We start from the raw sequence: 19,067 nt of genomic DNA, 5'->3' as shown, positions 1-19,067 counted from the left end.
CATGCAAGATGCTTTTCAGACAGTCCAGGAGTGCATCTGTCCTGCTGGGGAAGGCCATCTCTCACCTCCTCTGTGTCACCACTGCTCCTTTTCCTAGCTAGCCATGAAGCTCCATGAAAGCTCCGGGTCATCACAGGCATGTCTGCTGACATTAGAAGGAAGAGGTCAGGCCTGTGATGACCAGGAATGGCAGTGATACAGTCGTAATTCATTCTATGTTCCTATATTGAGGCAGCAGGATAGCCTGGAGTTTCCAGCAATTTTGGGTAAAGCTGGTGAAAGTAAGTTTAAAACAAAAATACCTAAAGAACTCACCAGAAGTTGCTATAGTTCATGAATGCAGCTAGCCTCCCATTCAGTGTGAACCTGGGGTTGTTGTTGTTGTTGTTGTTGTGGGGGGAAGGGATGTTGCAAGTATAGACAAGTTCTCTGCTGCTTATAGTTCACTGGTCCCACATTGTGTTCATCCTAACCTCAATTTGTTTTTGAAGTGTGTAGACTATCCTTCAAAAACAAATCAGGGTTAGGATGAACACAATGTGGGACCAATAAACGATATGAAGTGTGCAGACTATCCTTATGGGGGGCCCAATGGTGCAGTGGGTTAAACCACTGATCTGCTGACCTTGCTGACCAAAAGGTTGGTGGTTCAAATCCGGGGAGCAGGGTGAGCTCCTGCTGTTAGCCCCAGCTTCTGCCAACCAATCAGTGAATATTTATTATTTTATTTATTTCTGGTACTTCTACCCCGCCCTTCTCAACCCCCCGGGGGGGGGGGACTCAGGGCGGCTTACAAAAAGGCAGAATTTGATGCCTACACAAGATATACATACATACAAAACAGCAGTTAAAACAATTAGCGAATTAAAATAATCAATACATAACACAATCAGTAAAACTAATCTCATGTTCAGAGTTCCATAGTTCAATTCCGTTTTGTCAATTCCATCGTCAAGTCCTTTCTTTAGCTGCCAGAATGTCCAAATGCCTGGTCCGAAATCCAAGTTTTCAATTTTTTCCTAAATGAAAGGAGGGATGTCGCTGATCTAATTTCCCCGGGGAGTGAATTCCACAGGTGAGGGGCCACCACTGAGAAGGCCCTGCTCCTCGTTCCCACCAATCTCACTTGTGATAGAGGCGGGGTCACGAGCAGGGCCTCCCCAGAAGATCTTAGACTCCGAGGTGGGACATAGAGGGAGATCCGTTCGGACAGATACACTGGGCCGGAACCATATAGGGTTTTGTAGGTCAAAACCAGCACTTTGAATTGTGCTCAGAATTGGATCGGCAGCCAGTGGAGCTGACATAACAGGGGAGTGGTATGCTCCCTGTATGACGCTCTGGTGAGCAGTCTGGCTGCCTCCCGCTGGACTAGTTAGAGTTTCCGAACAGTCTTCAAAGGAAACCCCACGTAGAGTGCGTTGCAGTAATCTAATCGGGATGTAACAAGAGCGTGGACCACCGTGGCCAGATCCAACTTCCCAAGGTACGGGCGCAGCTGGTGCACAAGTTTTAATTGTGCAAAAGCTCTCCCGGCCACCGCCAAGACCTGGAATTACAGTCTCAGCGATGAGTCCAGGATCACTCCCAACCTGTGTCTTCAGGGGGAGTGTAACCCCATCTAACACAGGCTGAAACCCTATGCCCTGTTCAGCCTTACGACTGACCAGTAGGACCTCTGTCTTGTCTGGATTCAATTTCAATTTGTTAGCTCTCATCCAGTCCGACACAGCAGCCAAGCACCGGTTTAGGGTCTGGACAGCCTCCTTGGTGACAAGTGGAAAGGAGTGACAGATTTGGACATAGATCAGATTTGGACAGATTTGGAATAGATCAATAGGTATTGCTCAGGTGGGAAGATAATGGTGCTCCATGCAGTTATGCCGGCCACATGGCCTTGGAGGTGTCTATGGATATTGCCAGCTCTTTGGCTTAGAAATGGAGATGAGCATCACCCCCCAGAGTTGGCCACAACTAGACTTAATGTTAAGGGCAACCTTTATCTTTACCTTTAGAGTATCCTTTACAATGAAACCTTCTTTTCTCTGTACGCTTCCTCCCTCCTTTCCAACCATCTTCTAGTTTACAAAGTTGCCCACTTGCAAAGAAGAGGAAGCTTGAGCATGCAGACGCAGACCATCCAGCATCCAAAAGGAAATCCCACCCCCTTAAGCTAGCCCTGGATGAAGGCTACAACGTGGACAGTGATGGAAGTGATGAGGCTGGGGTGAAAGAGGATTCTGTGACGGATGATTCGGAAGGCACCCTGGAGGAGGAAGAGGCTGAGACGATAGACCAAGAGGAGGCCTACAACAGCCCTCTCCCACAAGAAGGTACATCATTCATTTAGTAACCACAGGGTTTATTGTTGTTGCTGAGAATCAGACAGAATGTATATCTATGATCAAGATTTGCAGCCACTTTAAGTAATATAGAAACTGTTGTTTTTGTATGCCTTCAGGTTGTTGCCAACCTATGTAGTCAAAACATACAAGACTACAAAACAATGTCAAACTAACATTCCCAAAGCTTTGGAAAGCAGAAACATTTTCAGTTGATATTTGTGTTTGAATTGGATGGTGTTATAATGGGATAACTTCCCTTTTTCTTAATATTGTGAAGAAAATATTCTTTTCTGGGTTGCAAAGTATGTTTGCCATAGATGAAGGCAAAACATCAGGTGAGAATGCTTCTGGAACATGGCCATACAGCCAGAAAAACTTACAGCAACCCAGTGATTCCAGCCATGAAAGCCTTCAACAATATTATTTTCCTTTAAAATATCTGGCTACTGATTCCAAGTGCTGTATGAATCTAGTACAGACAGTCCCTGAGTTACAAACAAGATTGGTTCTGTGGGTTTGTTCTTTAGATGAATTTGCATGTAAGTCAGAACAGGTACATTTTTAAGTGTAATGCCAGCTAAATCTATCTATCTATCTATTAGCTTTTAATATCATAGGGAACTGTTAACATCCCTGTGGTGTTTGTTTTGCTGTCTATTCCACTGTTCAGAGGATTTCACTTCACTTTCTATCCCTATGAAAAGTAGATTTTGAAAAAAATTGACTTGTGGAAAGAAGGATGGGTGTTAAAGCTTCATTGGATACACCTTTTCCCCATGATAACTCTTCCAGGAATTTCCCTTCCAAGGGGTAGATTTATCTCACTTTCTGTTGTTTCACCCCCATTCTTAAATTGGATGTTTGCAACTCGAGGACTGCTTGCATATATTTCAACCATCAAATGTTTATGTTTACTTCACATTTCTGTGTCCAGAGGAGGGCGACTAAAATGATCAAGAACAAGTCTTATGAGGAGCGGCTTAAGGAGCTGGGCATATTTAGCCTGAAGAAGAGAAGGCTGAGAGGAAATATGATAGCTATGTATAAATATGTGAAAGGAAGCCACAGGAAGGAGAGAGCAAGCTTGTTTTCTGCTTCCTTGGAGACTAGGACGCGGAACAATGGCTTCAAACTACAAGAGAGGAGATTCCATCTGAACATGAGGAAGAACTTCCTGACTGTGAGAGCCGTTCAGCAGTGGAACTCTCTGCCCCAGAGTGTGGTGGAGGCTCCCTTCTTTGGAAGCTTTTAAACAGAGGCTGGATGGCCATCTGTCAGTGGTGATTTAAATGCAATATTCCCACTTCTTGGCAGGGGGTTGGACTGGATGGCCCATGAGGCCTCTTCCAACTCTTTGGTTCTATGATTCTATGAATCAGTCTGCATATCAGCGAGTTAGTAGAAGGTGTTTACTGTTCTGGAAGTAGATGGCTTGTCCTCAAATACAAAAAAATAGCTCCCTTTGACATCAAACCACACAAAGAGCAACAGGGGAGACTGGGTGATAGGATGTGGAACATATAGTTGCAGGCAAGGCAGAAAAATCTGAAAACCTACCATTTTCCAAGTACAAATCCAAGAATACATTCTTCTGGGTCTCATGGAGTCCTGAAAACTCTTCTGACATTGCTTCTTTTGGGAAAGAGTCCTATGAAATAATGCCTGGCATTGAAATAGTCCTGCAGTAAATTGGTTCATCTTTCCTTCCATATCATGTTAGGGTTTGCAGAGTCCTGCTGAAATTATTCACTGTGATGAGAAGATAAAGCTGTCAATCACAATGACTTCCCCTTATGTCCCTTTACTGGCACCTTCTTTACATGGAGACCTTGCTGAGAAATGTTATCACGTTTTGTAGACTTCCATTCTCAATATTTATTTCTTCTAATATAAATCATGAACAAAGCTCTGGGCAAATATACATTTGGATTCAGGCTGTTTTGGAGGAACCCTGTCTCCATTTGGACATCTCCCAAATCTATCCAAATCATCCCAGTTTAGTTTAGGATCCAGCGACATCCTAAGCAAACTCCAGATAGAAATATTCTATTCACTCACACCCCATCTGCTGCTTTTGTAGCTTCGGGAACCTAGCCTCAATGCTCTCTCTGTGTAAATGTAGCTAATGATGAATGCCTTCATTGGCGTTAACCTTCTGCCTAATGTTTCCAGCACATAAATATTGTTCTAGAAAAACACAAGACAAAGCACACAAGTGTCTAGCGGATGGCTTCTGGCCGCATCCTGGGGAAAATAAATGTCAACCGTTGACATTCATTTCATCAGAGGGAGCAATTTTTGGAGAGAAAACTACCCGTTTACCTGCCATTCCTGAATGTTATATGCACAAACACAACTACACTCTCATAGCTAGATGTGGGTTTCAATTAAATCTTTGAAATTGACTATTTAGCCATTTATAAGAATATGATGATGATTGACTTAATTTATATCTTGCCCTTTTTCCAAGCCTGGGGTTCCAGGAGGTTTACACATTTGAAAGGTTGCAATTAAAACATGCAAGAAGTTAACATTAAAACCGAATTAAACTATTAAGCATATTAAAAACATAGGCCGTTGAGTCTAGGTTGTGTTAATGTACACATATTTCACTATATAGTATAGGTGCTAACAAATTATCCCAGGGAAATGCAAAGATGCAATAGTACTCAATGTGAACTGGACTCTACCAATGCACATCTGCACTTCCTAGCTGGTGTCTTGATGTGCATTGGGCTCTACTGAGCCAAATTGGTGGTCCTTAAACATTGTCCAGATGGGAATCAGGAGGTCCATATATGCAATGGGCTTCAATTGTGCATTGACCACTTGTGCATCAATATGCCAAGTATAAATATGTGAGAGAAAGTCATAGGGAGGAGGGAGCAAGCTAGTTTTCTGCTGCCCTAGAGACTAGGACACAAACAATGGCTTCAAACTACAAGAAAGGAGGTTCCACCTGAACATTAGGAAGAACTTCCTGACTGTGAGAGCTGTTCAATAGTGGAACTCTTTGCCCCGGAGTGTAGTGGGGGGCTCCTTCTTGGGAGGCTTTGAAACAGAGTCTGGGTGGCCATCTGTCAGGGGTTCTTTGAATGTGATTTTCCTGCTTCTTGGCAGGGGGTTGGACTGGATGGCCCATGAGGTCTCATCCAACTCTATGATTCTATACATGCAATGGCCACTTCACTGGCTCCTCTATCAGGGAATGTCATAAGGGCTCCTTGCTGAATAATCACATTGTAGAACTGCTTCATTCAATTCTCTGCAGGTGTAAGCCCACTTACATAGACACAAGTCCAATACTGAATTCCAAACGTACATATTAAAATAAGATTTTTTAAAAAGTTAAATACCATTTAGAAGAATACAGCCATTTAAGCCTTTTCCTATAAAGCCTCCAATTCTAAGAGCCTGCTCAAAGGAAACATTTTCAGTTGCTGATGGAAGAATACAAGAAGGAAGGCATTCGAGCTTTTTAGGAAAGGAGTTCCAGAACCCAAGGGCAGCCACTGAGAAAGCTTTCCTTCATTGTGCTGATAAAGGCTTTCATGGCAGGAATTACTGGGTTGCTGTGAGTTTTTCAGGCTATATGGCCATATTCTCTTCTGACGTTTGGCCCACATCTATGGCAGGCATCCTCCATTCTGTTGAAATTGTCCACATGCTTATGGATTTCAATGGCTTCTTGGTGTAGTCAACACAGTCTACACATGTCAGTCTACACAGAGAAGATATTGAAATTCACAAGCATGTGGAAAGGAGGAAACTATGAAAATGGACAAAAGTTGGCTACCAGTATTTTAAAAAAAAACTCTAAAATCAGGACAGTAAATAAAGAGCAACACTAAAACAGAGGAATTCCAGACAGGAAACAATTAGGACCAGCTAACACCTCCCAACAAAGGATTCTCCCAGGCAACAAGGAGCCAGGCTTTGAAGCTGCAAGGCTATTCAGTGCTAATCAAGGTGGCCAACTGCAACATTCACAGTTGCCTCAAGCAGACAAGAGTTCTTTCACCCACCCTGGATTCCACAGATATATAAACAGGCTCACAACCTCTGAGGATGCCTGCCATAGATGTGGGTGAAACATCAGGAAAGAATGCTTCTGGAACATGGCCATACAGTGCAGAAAACTCACAACAACCCACTTTCTTTCATTTTCCATCAACTCTACCTGTGAATGTGATAGGACTTAGAAAGGAACCTTTCCTATGGAGCTCAGTGGTTTTGGCAGGCTCATGGCAGGCTAAGGAGCTGGGCATGTTTAGCCTGAAGAAGAGAAGGCTGAGAGGAGATATGATAGCCATGTATAAATATGTGAGAGGAAGCCACAGGGAGGAGGGAGCAAGCTTGTTTTCTGCTTCCCTGGAGACTAGGACGCGGAACAATGGCTTCAAACTACAAGAGAGGAGATTCCATCTGAACATGAGGAAGAACTTCCTGACTGCAAGAGCCATTCAGCAGTGGAACTCTCTGTGGTGGAGGCTCCTTCTTTGGAAGCTTTTAAACAGAGGCTGGATGGGGTGATTTGAATGCAATATTCCTGCTTCTTGGCAGAATGGGGTTGGACTGGATGGCCCATGAGGTCTCTTCCAACTCTTTGATTCTATGTGGGGAGATGTGATCTGTCATATAGTCTGGACCAATGCCATATATACCTCTTGCCATCTCCATTTCAGATTTACGCTCACAGAGGCTGAATCATATGGCTAAACTGTAGTTACTTTTACATCTGGCCAGCTCAAGGCCAATGAGAATGGCTCTCAAGATATACTGTACCATCTTGAATGCAATCTTGTCCGATTTTGGAAGCAGATCTAGCCCTGGTCATATAATTAGGAGAGATCCATCCAACCCCATTCTGTCATGGGCCATCCAATCCAACCCCATTCTGCCATGTAGGTGTGCACAATCAAGGCATTCCTGGTGGATACCCGTCTAGTCTCCTTTTTTCAAACCTCCCAAGAAGGAGAATCCACCATCCTTCAAGACAGTGTATGCCAATGTCAAAGAGCTTTTACTGTCAGGAATGATGAGGTGGAATCCTTTTCCTGTAGTTTGTACTTGGATCGATGGTACTCAAAGAAAATCAGAAATCCCCAGGTATGGTCACCTGAAACTTTGGAGACCTATTGCTGCCAGTTAGAACATACCCTCCAATATGATTAAATATATTAAAGCCAAGGCAAAAGCAGCCAGCCAAAATCGGAGTGTGCTTAAAATGGCAAAAGTTATTAATGAGGAAGAATAAACACGCTAGGATTTGCTGAAGTAATTTGCTTTTGCCTGGGCCTACTGGGTAATTTGCTTTTGCCTGGGTCTTCCCCTCTCTACCTGATGAGTAAATTAAGTGCAAACTATGTGTGTACTTTGAACTTAGCTTGTAGGAACAGAAGTACTCTCTGGATAAATGAGGAAGGTGGGAGGAGGAGGAAAAAGCAGCTGAAAAAGTGGTACGACAGAAAATGAATCAAGACCATCCCTGTCAAATTGGGCCAGTTGGAGAATATTTCAAACTTAACAGAACTGGTTTAGAAGGCACAATGGTCTCACTCAGAATGAGGCAGCTTTGTGTGTTCCTATGCAATAAGAAGATACCCCTCTCTTTTCATCCTAGATAAAGCAGAAGAAGACAATCTGGCAGCCAAGGAAGAAAGATCTGAAAGTGACGGGCAAGTCTCCAGCGTTAGCGAAAAGGTCGATTCACTTCATGAAGGGGCAACAGAGGAAGAAGAGGAGGAGGAGGAAGAGGAAGAGGAAGAAGCAGGGGAGGAGGAATGTGAGAAGGAGATAATCATCCAGACGGAAGATGCCGAGGAAGTCATTGAGCTGACCAGTGAACGGAGCAGTGATTTGTGCCTGGAACATCGAGACGGTGAGGTGAGCTGTGAGGAATCATTAAAACTGCAAAAAGAAGAGGAGGAGGAAGAAGACGAAGAAGATGAAGATGAAGAGGAGGAGGAAGAGGAGGAGGAAGAGGAGCACGAAGAGGAGCATGAAGAGGAGGAAGAGGAGGAGGAGGAAGATTATGAAGATGAGGAAGAGGAGGAAGAGGAGGAGGAAAGTGCAACTGAAATGGTCTCTGAAGAAGTTCCTCATACATCTCAGGACTCCCCCAAAACACACTGTGAAGGACCGACTGTCAGTCCCAAGCCGGAGTATTCTGTAATTGTGGAAGTGAGGTCAGACGATGACAAGGACGATGATTCTCATTCCCAGAAATCCACTGTGACGGACGAATCGGAGATGTACGACATGATGACCCGGGGGAATCTGGGGCTCTTGGAACAGGCAATTGCGCTGAAAGCGGAACAAGTGAAGGTAGTGAAGGAGCCTGGCCAGCAACTGATGGGGGAGCATGTGAAGCATTACCAGGTTGAGGAGAAGCAGAACAAAGCCCTGGACTCCATCAGGAAGAGCTACTACAGCAAAGGTAAGTGAGGACTTTGTACTAAGTACCTGAGGGTAGGAAGGGCCTGGGAGCCACAACCAGATCTCAAAGTCTGGACCTGAATCTTCAGTTTTCAGGGAACATCTCCAGGCTGCAAATTCTCCATTGCTGGCAGTTCAGCTCCAGGGAAAACGGAAAGGGATGTGTAGTAATCACCAGCTCAGATAGTAGAACACAACAGCATACCATTGGGTAGGTTTAATTAATTTTCAAAATGCAGAAGTTTGGCCTCTACACTTCCCCAGGAGCTCCACATATTTGAAAAAGCACCCAAACATCAGAATAGTAAAAAAAAATAGGGAGACAGATAATGGAGATGACCTCAATCTCCTAACTAGCATCCATCTGGAACATTGGCCAGTCTTCTTGTATCAGTTGTATTATTTTTATCCTGCATTATCTCTCCATATGGAGACTCAAAGCAGCTCGCAATCAAAAACATTACAACTTAAAAATATAACAATATACAATAATAAAACAGGATATTGTATATTACCATATTTTATCAGTAGTAATTATATTTATTATATTAGTATTACTATATTACAATATTATTATATTGTAAGCAGAGAAGGCAACAATGGTAATATTCCCAGAACTGCTTTTCCCCATCAGTTTCCATTTTCCATACTCTTTTAGTCCAAATGTGCCTATCCTGTTCCCCTAGAAAACTCCATGACTCTTTCAGAGACTTGCCAATGAAATGCCATCTAAAAGAACAAACCAATTCAATGTATTGGTTCTTCCCTGGAGGCAATCCTTGTGATGAGTTTGCAGGGAAACAAGGAGGATTTCAATCTGTGTTGTTGACTATCTCTGGTGAAATGTTGCTTGCCTCTGTTTGGCCCATGGTTTTCATTCTGCGACATCTTCTCCACTTCTCTCCAGATCCATCGAGACCAGAGAAGCGTGAGATCAAATGCCCAACTCCCGGCTGTGATGGGACGGGTCATGTGACAGGGCTCTACCCTCACCATCGCAGTTTGTCCGGCTGTCCGCACAAAGACAGGATCCCTCCAGAGAGTAAGAAGGGTTTGGTGGGACAACTCACACAACACAACTAGGCTGCGAAAGGCGTATCTACACTGTAGAATTAATCCAGTTCTGGATCTGATGCATAGTGTCCATTTTCTATTCAGGTTCATGGAAACAGAGTTGCACCAACCATGGCGTTCTCAACCCGTGCTGAGCTGTCTGTCTCTGCTCAAAGTGTCCAAGAACTTTTCCAGCTGTGTATTTAGTTGCATACTGTGGTGCATCCAGTTGTGTGCTGAGTTACACAATATTGCCATTCACCCTAAGGGTTGCATGGCACAATCAGTCTGTCATCCCATGTAAAGAGTTTTGCACCACACAACTGAGGAAGAATTTCCTGACTGTGAGAGCCATTCAGCAGTGGAACTCTCTGCCCCGGAGTGTGGTGGAGGCTCCTTCTTTGGAAGCTTTTAAACAGAGGCTGGATGGGTGATTTGAATGCAATATTCCTGCTTCTTGGCAAGGGGTTGGACTGGATGACCCATGAGGTCTCTTCCAACTCTTTGATTCTATGATTCTATGATTAAGATAGGATCTTGGCTAATATTTTGTTGGTAGATTTGCAGCCAATTTGGTGTCATGATGTGAGTGTTGGACAGCAGATTTGGGGACAAGGATTCAGTTCCCCACTTAGCCATAGCAACTCACTGGATGGCCTCTGCCTCAAAGGAAAACAATCATAAACCCCTCTGGACATATCTTACCAAGAGAAAACCCCATCATAGGGTTGCCTTAGACCACCATAACAAATAAACAACTTGAAGGAACGCATTAGTGACAAAGATTTGAAGCTCAGACACTCGTGAAAATGGGACAATCCAGGTAAAGCATGATATATGTGAAAGTGAAGAAGAGGAAGAAAGCAGCTAGTTCAGCAAACCAAGGAGGCTATATAATCTGATAGAAACCCACAAGCATTGTCTCCAGACAGTCCCAGATCTGAGGAGTCATCTGGTTGAGAAGTAGATAGAGACAGAGAAGTAGATTAATATGTGAACATCAAGGACCCCATGACCTTGAGTCTGCAAGACTTGATCAAGGGCTACTGAAGATGGGTAGACTTGGAGCCCTTCCAGAAAGGGCCTATATCCCAGGTTTTCTGTTTAACCCAGATTATCTGGCAGAATGGACTCATATAATCCAGTTTAAAGCAGAAAACCTGGGATACAGGCTCTGTCTGGAAGAGCCCTTGGAGGCCTTTCATTCATAGGGATGCCATAAGTCAAAGCTGACTTGAAGGTGGTTGACAACAAGAAAAAAAATAGTTGAATGTATTGTTGAAGGCTTTCATGGCCAGAATCACTGGGTTGTTGTAGGTTTTTCCGGGCTATATGGCCATGTTCTGGAGGCAATTTTTCTCCTGACATTTCGCCTGCATCTATGGCAAGCATCCTCAGAGGTAGTGAGGTCCTCACTACCTCTGAGGATGCTTGCCATAGATGCAGGCGAAACGTCAGGAGAAAAATTGCCTCCAGAACATGGCCATATAGCCCGGAAAAACCTACAACAACCCAACAAAATACAACCCAACAAAATAGTTGTTGCAGAATCCCAGCCATCATCACTAGGTTGCTGTGAGTTTTCTCTCCTGACATTTCGCCTGCATCTATGGCAGGCATCCTAAGAGGTTGTGAGGTCTGTTGAAAACTAGGAAAGTGAGGTTTATATATCTGTTGAATGTCCATGGTGGGAGAAAGATCTCTTGTCTGCTCGAGGCAGGTGTGAATGATGCAATTGACCATCTTGATAATCACTGAATAGCCTTGTAGCTTCAAAGCCTGCATGATTGCTACCTGGGGGACCCTTTGCTTGGAGGTGTTAGTTGACCCTGTTTAATTCTTGTCTGGAATTCCCCTGATTTTGGGGTGTTTTTTTTTTAATTTAGTGTCCTGATTTTAAAGTCACAGCATATTATTTGAGAACACAGAAATGCTGGACCACTCTAACAACTACCATGTTAGAGGACACAGAGAAGCCACTGAAATCCACAAGCATGTGGAAGATTCCAACAGAAAGGAGGAAGCTATGAAAATGAACAAAATCTGTCTACCATTTTTTTAAAAAAAAAAAATCAGGACAGTGAATAAAGAACAACACTCAAAAAGCAGGGGAATTCCAGACAAGTACCTAATGTCTCTCAACAAAGGATTCGCCTAGGGAGCAACCAGCCAGGCTTGGAAGCTGCAAGGCCATTAAATGCTAATCAAGGTGGCCGGTTACAACATTCACACCTGCCTCAAGCAGACAAGAGTTCTTTCTCCCACACTGGACATCATTCCACAGATATATAAACCTCACTTGCTTAGTTTTCAACAGACCTCACAACCTCTGAGGATGACTGCCATAGATGTGGGAGAAACATCAGGAGAGAATCTTGACAGATTAGAGAGATGGGCCAAAACTAACAAAATGAAGTTCAACAGTGACAAATGCAAGATACTCCACTTTGGCAGGAAAAACGAAATGCAAAGATATAAAATGGGGGACAATGCCTGGCTCAAGAGCAGTACATGTGAAAAAGATCTTGGAGTCCTCGTGGACAACAAGTTAAACATGAGCCAACAATGTGCCATGGCGGCAAAAAAAGCCAATGGGATTTTGGCCTGCATTAATAGAAGCCTAATGTCTAGATCTAGGGAAGTAATGCTACCCCTCTATTCTGCTCTGGTTAGACCACACCTGGAATATTGTGTCCAATTCTGGACACCACAATTCAAGAGAGATATTGACAAGCTGGAATGTGTCCAGAGGAGGGCAACTAAAATGATCAAGGGTGTGGAAAACAAACGCTATGAGGAGCGGCTTAAGGAGCTGGGCATGTTTAGCCTGAAGAAGAGAAGACTGAGAGGAGATATGATAGCCATGTATAAATATGTGAGAGGAAGCCACAGGGAGGAGGGAGCAAGCTTGTTTTCTGCTTCCTTGGGGACTAGGACGCGGAACAATGGCTTCAAACTACAAGAGAGGAGATTCCATCTGAACATTAGGAAGAACTTCCTGACTGTGAGAGCCGTTCAGCAGTGGAACTCTCTGCCCCGGAGTGTGGTGGGGGCTCCTTCTTCGGAAGCTTTTAAACAAGGGCTAGATGGCCATCTGCCAGGGGTGATTTAAATGCAATATTCCTGCTTCTTGGCAGGGGTTGGACTGGATGGCCCATGAGGTCTCTTCCAACTCTTTGATTCTATGATTCTATGAATGCTTCTGGAACATGGCCATACAGCCTCGAAAACTCACAGCAACCCAGTGATTCCAGGCATGAAAGCCTTCAACAACACATCATTGCTAGCCTTTACAAGAACTTTTAAAAATCAGACTAGTCCGTACTAGTCTGCTCCCAACAATTAAACATAGGTACCAGTACTTATAGCTCAGAAATACATGTTTAAGCAGCCTCACAAGCCTTACTGTGTGTGCTTATGCCAATAATGCAAAATACTGCCTTATCAGTTCATTTCAAAGGGGACAGACCTGAGAGAAACCACAAGACAAGGGGGCATCTTGTTATTTCTCTCATGTGTGGTGTGTTTTTTAAAAAAAATAAATCAAATCAAATAAAAATGCTAGCCATGTACTTTCTGAGAAGAAGTTAAACACATCATTTTCTTTGGTTGTAAGGTCATCGCCACAGGAGGCAGTAGGATTAAAATCATTTTTAAAATTTTTTTTAAAAAACCATCAAAGTCTATGGATAAAAGCAAATACAATTCCAATCACATAAAAGTACCTGAACGAGATGGGCAGGAAAAATGTAATGAAGTTGCAAAGGGGGAAAATTCATTTTGAAAGATCACTTAAAAATAAACATATGTATTCTCTCTTTCTACAAGGATATCAGAACTGCTCATATCCAGCTAATGTTCTCCACTGAATCATCTGAACTCCAATGGTGGAAATACCAATGTTGCCACTTAGCAAAGACTGTGCTATTTGCAATAGTGGTCAATTGATATTTGAGCCATTGACAATGGGTGCATCTACATTTGTGCATTTGGAGTGCTGGTGAGCTCGTGCCCCTCTATTTGTTCAATGCTATCGAATCCTGGGATTTCTCATTTGGTGAGGCACCAGCAATTTTTTAGCTGAGAAGAATAAAGTTTGATGACACCAAATTGGGAGGGATAGTCAATACTCCAGAGGACAGGAGCAGGATTCAAAACGATCTTGACAGATTAGAGAGATGATTGGCCAAAACTAACAAAATGAAGTTCAACAGTGACAAATGCAAGATACTCCACTTTGGCAGGAAAAACGAAATGCAAAGATACAAAATGGGGGACGCCTGGCTCGAGAGCAGTACGTGTGAAAAAGATCTTGGAGTCCTCGTGGACAACAAGTTAAACATGAGCCAACAATGTGATGTGGCGGCAAAAAAAGCCAATGGGATTTTGGCCTGCATCAATAGGAGCATAGTGTCTAGATCTAGGGAAGTCATGCTACTCCTCTATTCTGCTTTGGTTAGACCACACCTGGAATATTGTGTCCAATTCTGGGCACCACAATTCAAGAGAGATATTGACAAGCTGGAATGTGTCCAGAGGAGGGCGACTAAAATGATCAAGGGTCTGGAGAACAAGCCCTATGAGGAGCAGCTTAAGGAGCTGGGCATGTTTAGCCTGAAGAAGAGAAGGTTGAGAGGAGATATGATAGCTATGTATAAATATGTGAAAGGAAGCTACAGGGAGGAGGAAGCAAGCTTGTTTTCTGCTTCCTTGGAGACTAGGACGCGGAACAATGGCTTCAAACTACAAGAAAGGAGATTCCATCTGAACATGAGGAAGAACTTCCTGACTGTGAGAGCCATTCAGCAGTGGAACTCTCTGCCCCGGAGTGTGGTGGAGGCTCCTTCTTTGGAAGCTTTTAAACAGAGGCTGGATGGCCATCTGTCAGGGGTGATTTAAATGCAACATTCCTGCTTCTTGGCATGGGGTTGGACTGGATGGCCCATGAGGTCTCCTCCAACTCTTTGATTCTTTGATTCTATGATTCTATGATTCTAAGTACTTGTATACAACTCTCATGATTTCATAGCATTGAGCCATGGCAGTTAGAGTGGTGTCAAACTGCATTAATTCTACAGTGGCATTGAATTTTTGCTTGATTCGTAAGCTGCCTTGAGTTCCCTCCCAGGTTGGGAAAGGAAGGGTAGAAATGAAGTAAATAAATAAATAATATCTTCTATGATGAGTTCAAAATATGGAAGCAGGTAATGCTGAGATCATGAGATATGTTTTCTCTCCTTAAAAAAAATGATGTTGATTTTTTCACAATTTTCTCTTTTCCTTCCGCATTGCAAAGTCCTGGCCATGCATGAGAATGTATTAAAATGTCCAACCCCTGGGTGCACCGGACAAGGCCATGTGAACAGTAACCGCAATACTCACCGAAGGTATGTGCGAATTCAGCAGAGGTGTTTCATGCCAACATCACTAAAGTGCAGGTTGTATAAAACCAAATTAAATTAATTTTAATACCAAATAGAGTGAACTCATGGATTCAGTTGTGGAATGGTGAGTCAATACATTGGTAAAACCCACCAATGTATTGGTCAACTCTAACCACTATCGCCACTGGGACAAACATAAATAGAAACCTTGAGATGTGGCTACTATCTTGTGGTTAAGGCATGGCCTGCAGGATTAAAAACAAAAGAAAAGGTTATGAAATATTGAGACCTACAAACTGAGATTCAGCACTTCTGGGAACAGAAAATATCTGTGACTCTTGCTGTGATAGGTACTCTGGGAGAAAACCCAACTAGGGGTTGTGGTGGTGCAATGGGTTAAAACCTTGTGCTGCTGAACTGAAGGTCAGCAGTTCAAATCCTCAAGATGGGGTGAGCTCTTGCTGTTAGCCAAAGCTCCTGTCAACCTAGCAGTTCAAAAACATGCACATGTTTGTAGATAAATAGGTACCACTTAGACGGGAGCAAGGCTAAAGATGCTCCAGCCACATTATTTTATTTATTTATTGTGTCAGTAGCAACCAGACATTTGTATTACATTTTTAACAAATTTTTAACAAACAGACAAAACAGAGTTAAACATGAGCCAACAATGGTAGTTGATTAAATGTCTTTTGACCAGTAGCTGGCCACTTGGAGGGCCTCTGGGGTTGCTGCAAGAAGGTCCTCCATTGTGCATGTGGTGGGGCTCAGGTTGCATTGCACCAGGTGGTCTGTGATTTGCTCTTCTCCACACTCGCACTTTGTGGCCCCATTTCTTGAGGTTGGCTCTGCATCTCGTGGTGCCAGAGTGCAGTCTGTTCAGTGCCTTCCAAGTCGCCCAGTCTTCTGTGTGCCCAGGGGGGAGTCTCTCATTTGGTATCAGCCATTGATTGAGGTTCTGGGTTTGAGCCTGCCACTTTTAGACTCTCACTTGCTGAGGTGTCCCAGCGAGTGTCTCTGTAGATCTTAGAAAACTTAGAAAAAGAAGTAACAACTCAGGCTCCTCAGCTTGAAAATGGAGAAGAACTGAGCACTGCCTCCAGAAGCCAGAAATGAAAAAGGAGCAGCATTTGCCTTCTCTGTGTTTGTGTGTCTCATTGTATGTGACTGTAAGGCATTGAGTGTTTGCCTCTGTCTGCTAACAGACATAATCTGCTCTGAGTCCCCTAGGGGAGAAGGGCGGAATATAAATAAAGTGCATTATTTATTTATTTTATTATTATTATTGTTGTTGTTATTATTATTATTATTATTATTATTATTATTATTATTATTAAATAAGTCAGCAAAGCATCCAACTGCCATAAATAGGATCCTAACAGCAGAATTTAAAAAAGGGACACTACTTGCTCCATGCCACATTATGTGGCCAACACACATTTTGGTGCCTCTAATGTTGGGCCTGTTTCTGGGTATATTTGACCTGCTGATTCCAAAAATGGCACCAGTTTTCCCCTATCAGTTTTAGTTTTTGAGATACATAAAATGTGACATCTTCCACTTTTCACTCTGCTCACCCATAAAAAATCAGGATATTTTAATGTAATGTTTAAATTAATACATCTTACGCAGGAAGGAAACATATTAAAAATTAAAAGAAAAGTGTACTGCATGAAAATCTACTTATTTCATACCAAAAGCACAGAATTATGATAAAAACAGTTTGGGACCTACCTATCTTCATGACTGCCTCTTCCCCTACGAACCCACATGATCTCTAAGATCTTCTGGGGAGGCTGTTCTCTCAGTTCCACCTCCATCTCAGGCATGATTGATGGGGATGAGAGAAAGGGTCTTCTCAGTCGTGGGCCCCCAGCTCTGGAATTCCCTCCCCAGAGAGATCCATCTAGCACCCTCCCTGTCCACTTTCCACAAGGATTTAAAGACCTGAATGTTCCACTGAGCCTTCGACTGGACAATTCCTTGGATAGCTGGTCCCAGTTAGGACGCACACACAAATCTGTCATTAAGTACTTTACCACTGTTTCACGCCAACCTTTATTGATAAATTTTACTATTTTTAATACTGCACCTTACTCACTAGTTGTGTTCCTGATGTTTTGTTTTATATATTGTTTAATGTTGTTGTTTATTCTATTACTAGCCGTCCCCTGCCACACGTTGCTGTGGCCCACATGAGGGTTCTGTGTGGGAGGTTTGGCCCAATTCTATCGTTGGTGGGATTCAGAATGCTCTGTGATTGTATGTGAACTATAAATCCCAGCAACTACAACTCCCGAATGTCAAGATTCTATTTCCCCCAAACTCTACCAGTGTTCACATTTGGGCATATTGAGTATTCGTGTAGAGTTTGGTACAGATCCATAATTATTTGAGTCCACAGTGATCTCTGGATGTAGGTGAACTACAACTCCAAAACCAAAGGACACTGCCCACCAAACCCTTCCAGTATTTTCTGTTGGTCATGGGAGAACGGTGTGCCAATTTGGTTCAATTCCATCATTGGTGGGGTTCAGAATGCTCTTTGATTGTAGGTGAACAATAAATCCCAGTTTCAGTAAATCATAGCATGAAAATATTACATAGTTCCAACCTCATCTGATGTTTTGCTATCTGTGACTTCTGTTACCTATAGTCAACTGAGTTTCAAAGATAGGAGTAGTGTAGGATTCAGTACTCAATAAAAATATTTCTTTAAATAATTTTTTTTTAAAAAACTATAAATCCCAGCAACTACAACTCCCAAATGACAAAACCATTTTTTTGAGTGAAGGACATACATTGGCATATTGTGTCCAAATTTGGTGTCAATTCATCCCGTGGTTTTTGAGTTCTGTTAATCCCACAAATGAACATTACATTTTTATTTATATAGATATTGCTTCTGTTATTGTTTTGTTGATGTGATTTTAATGTGTTATGTTTTAAGTGTACTATTGGGCCTGGCCCCATAGAAGCCACCTCGAGTCCCTTCGGGGAGATGGAGGCGGGTTGTAAAAATAAAGTTATTATTATAATAAAAACTTTCCAGCTATTTGACGCATCATATCTAAGAAATCAGAGCTGATGTGGTCCATCCAATGCAATTTTCTGAATCAGTGCTGCCCCCCCCCCCCCGCCAAAAAAACCCCCCAAGAATAGGCCTAAAAACCAAGACACCGATTTTTATTGGACTGTGTTATCTTCTGATGCTATCTCACTGATTTCTAGATTCTTGGGTAGCATCATGGATTGTCCAAAACTTAATTTATTCTATGTAGTAGAATGTAAAACCAAGTTTACAGTAGTCTTGTATTGACTTCCTTGCTTCCGTCCTTCCTATCAACCTTTCTCACTTCTTTTTTCTATCATTTCTTCCTTTCTTTCCTTCCAACCAACAGCTTATCCGGGTGCCCTATTGCAGCTGCTGAAAAGCTTGCCAAATCCCACGAAAAGCAGCAACCCTTGACGGGTGACCCTTCAAAGAATAACTCCAATTCTGATCGGATACTCAGGTTGGTCACTGAAGTCGGACAACATGGATCCCAAACTGCTGGTTTTCTTCTCCTATTTCTTCCACCAACACAGACTCCCACTGATGTTAATATAATTAATTCTCAAAGTAGAAATAGTTTCCCTCCTTATATTCCACTACCAGCATGTCTTGTTCCTGCGAATGCTTTCCTTATTGCCAAATGTTAGAAAAACAGACGGTAAGAATTTAATTGATGCTTCTCATTAGGGCACGCAGGACAGGGAACGGCTTCTGGAGCATCAATTAATGTTGAAACAACAGGCCAAAGGGGTTTTAACAGTGCACCGAGCAGCATCCATACTGATTACATTG

At 42.8% G+C, this 19,067-nt stretch overlaps 1 protein-coding gene across 6 annotated transcripts in view; it reads left to right on the top strand.

Moving 5' to 3' along the window:
* MYT1 (myelin transcription factor 1) overlaps positions 1-19,067 on the top strand; it is a 182,024-nt gene that overhangs the window by 103,238 nt on the left and 59,719 nt on the right. For all 6 annotated transcript variants that reach the window (XM_067468242.1, XM_067468240.1, XM_067468239.1 and 3 more), the window contains exons 6-10: positions 2,083-2,333; positions 7,969-8,784; positions 9,691-9,825; positions 15,133-15,223; positions 18,622-18,735. In XM_067468242.1, coding sequence (XP_067324343.1) covers positions 2,083-2,333; positions 7,969-8,784; positions 9,691-9,825; positions 15,133-15,223; positions 18,622-18,735 — 1,407 coding nt within the window. The remainder of the gene's footprint in view (positions 1-2,082; positions 2,334-7,968; positions 8,785-9,690; positions 9,826-15,132; positions 15,224-18,621; positions 18,736-19,067) is intronic.

Source organism: Anolis sagrei, chromosome 4 (genome assembly GCF_037176765.1).
Source record: "Anolis sagrei isolate rAnoSag1 chromosome 4, rAnoSag1.mat, whole genome shotgun sequence".
Taxonomy (NCBI): Eukaryota; Metazoa; Chordata; class Lepidosauria; order Squamata; family Dactyloidae; genus Anolis; species Anolis sagrei.
This window is presented reverse-complemented; position numbering and strand designations above follow the sequence as displayed.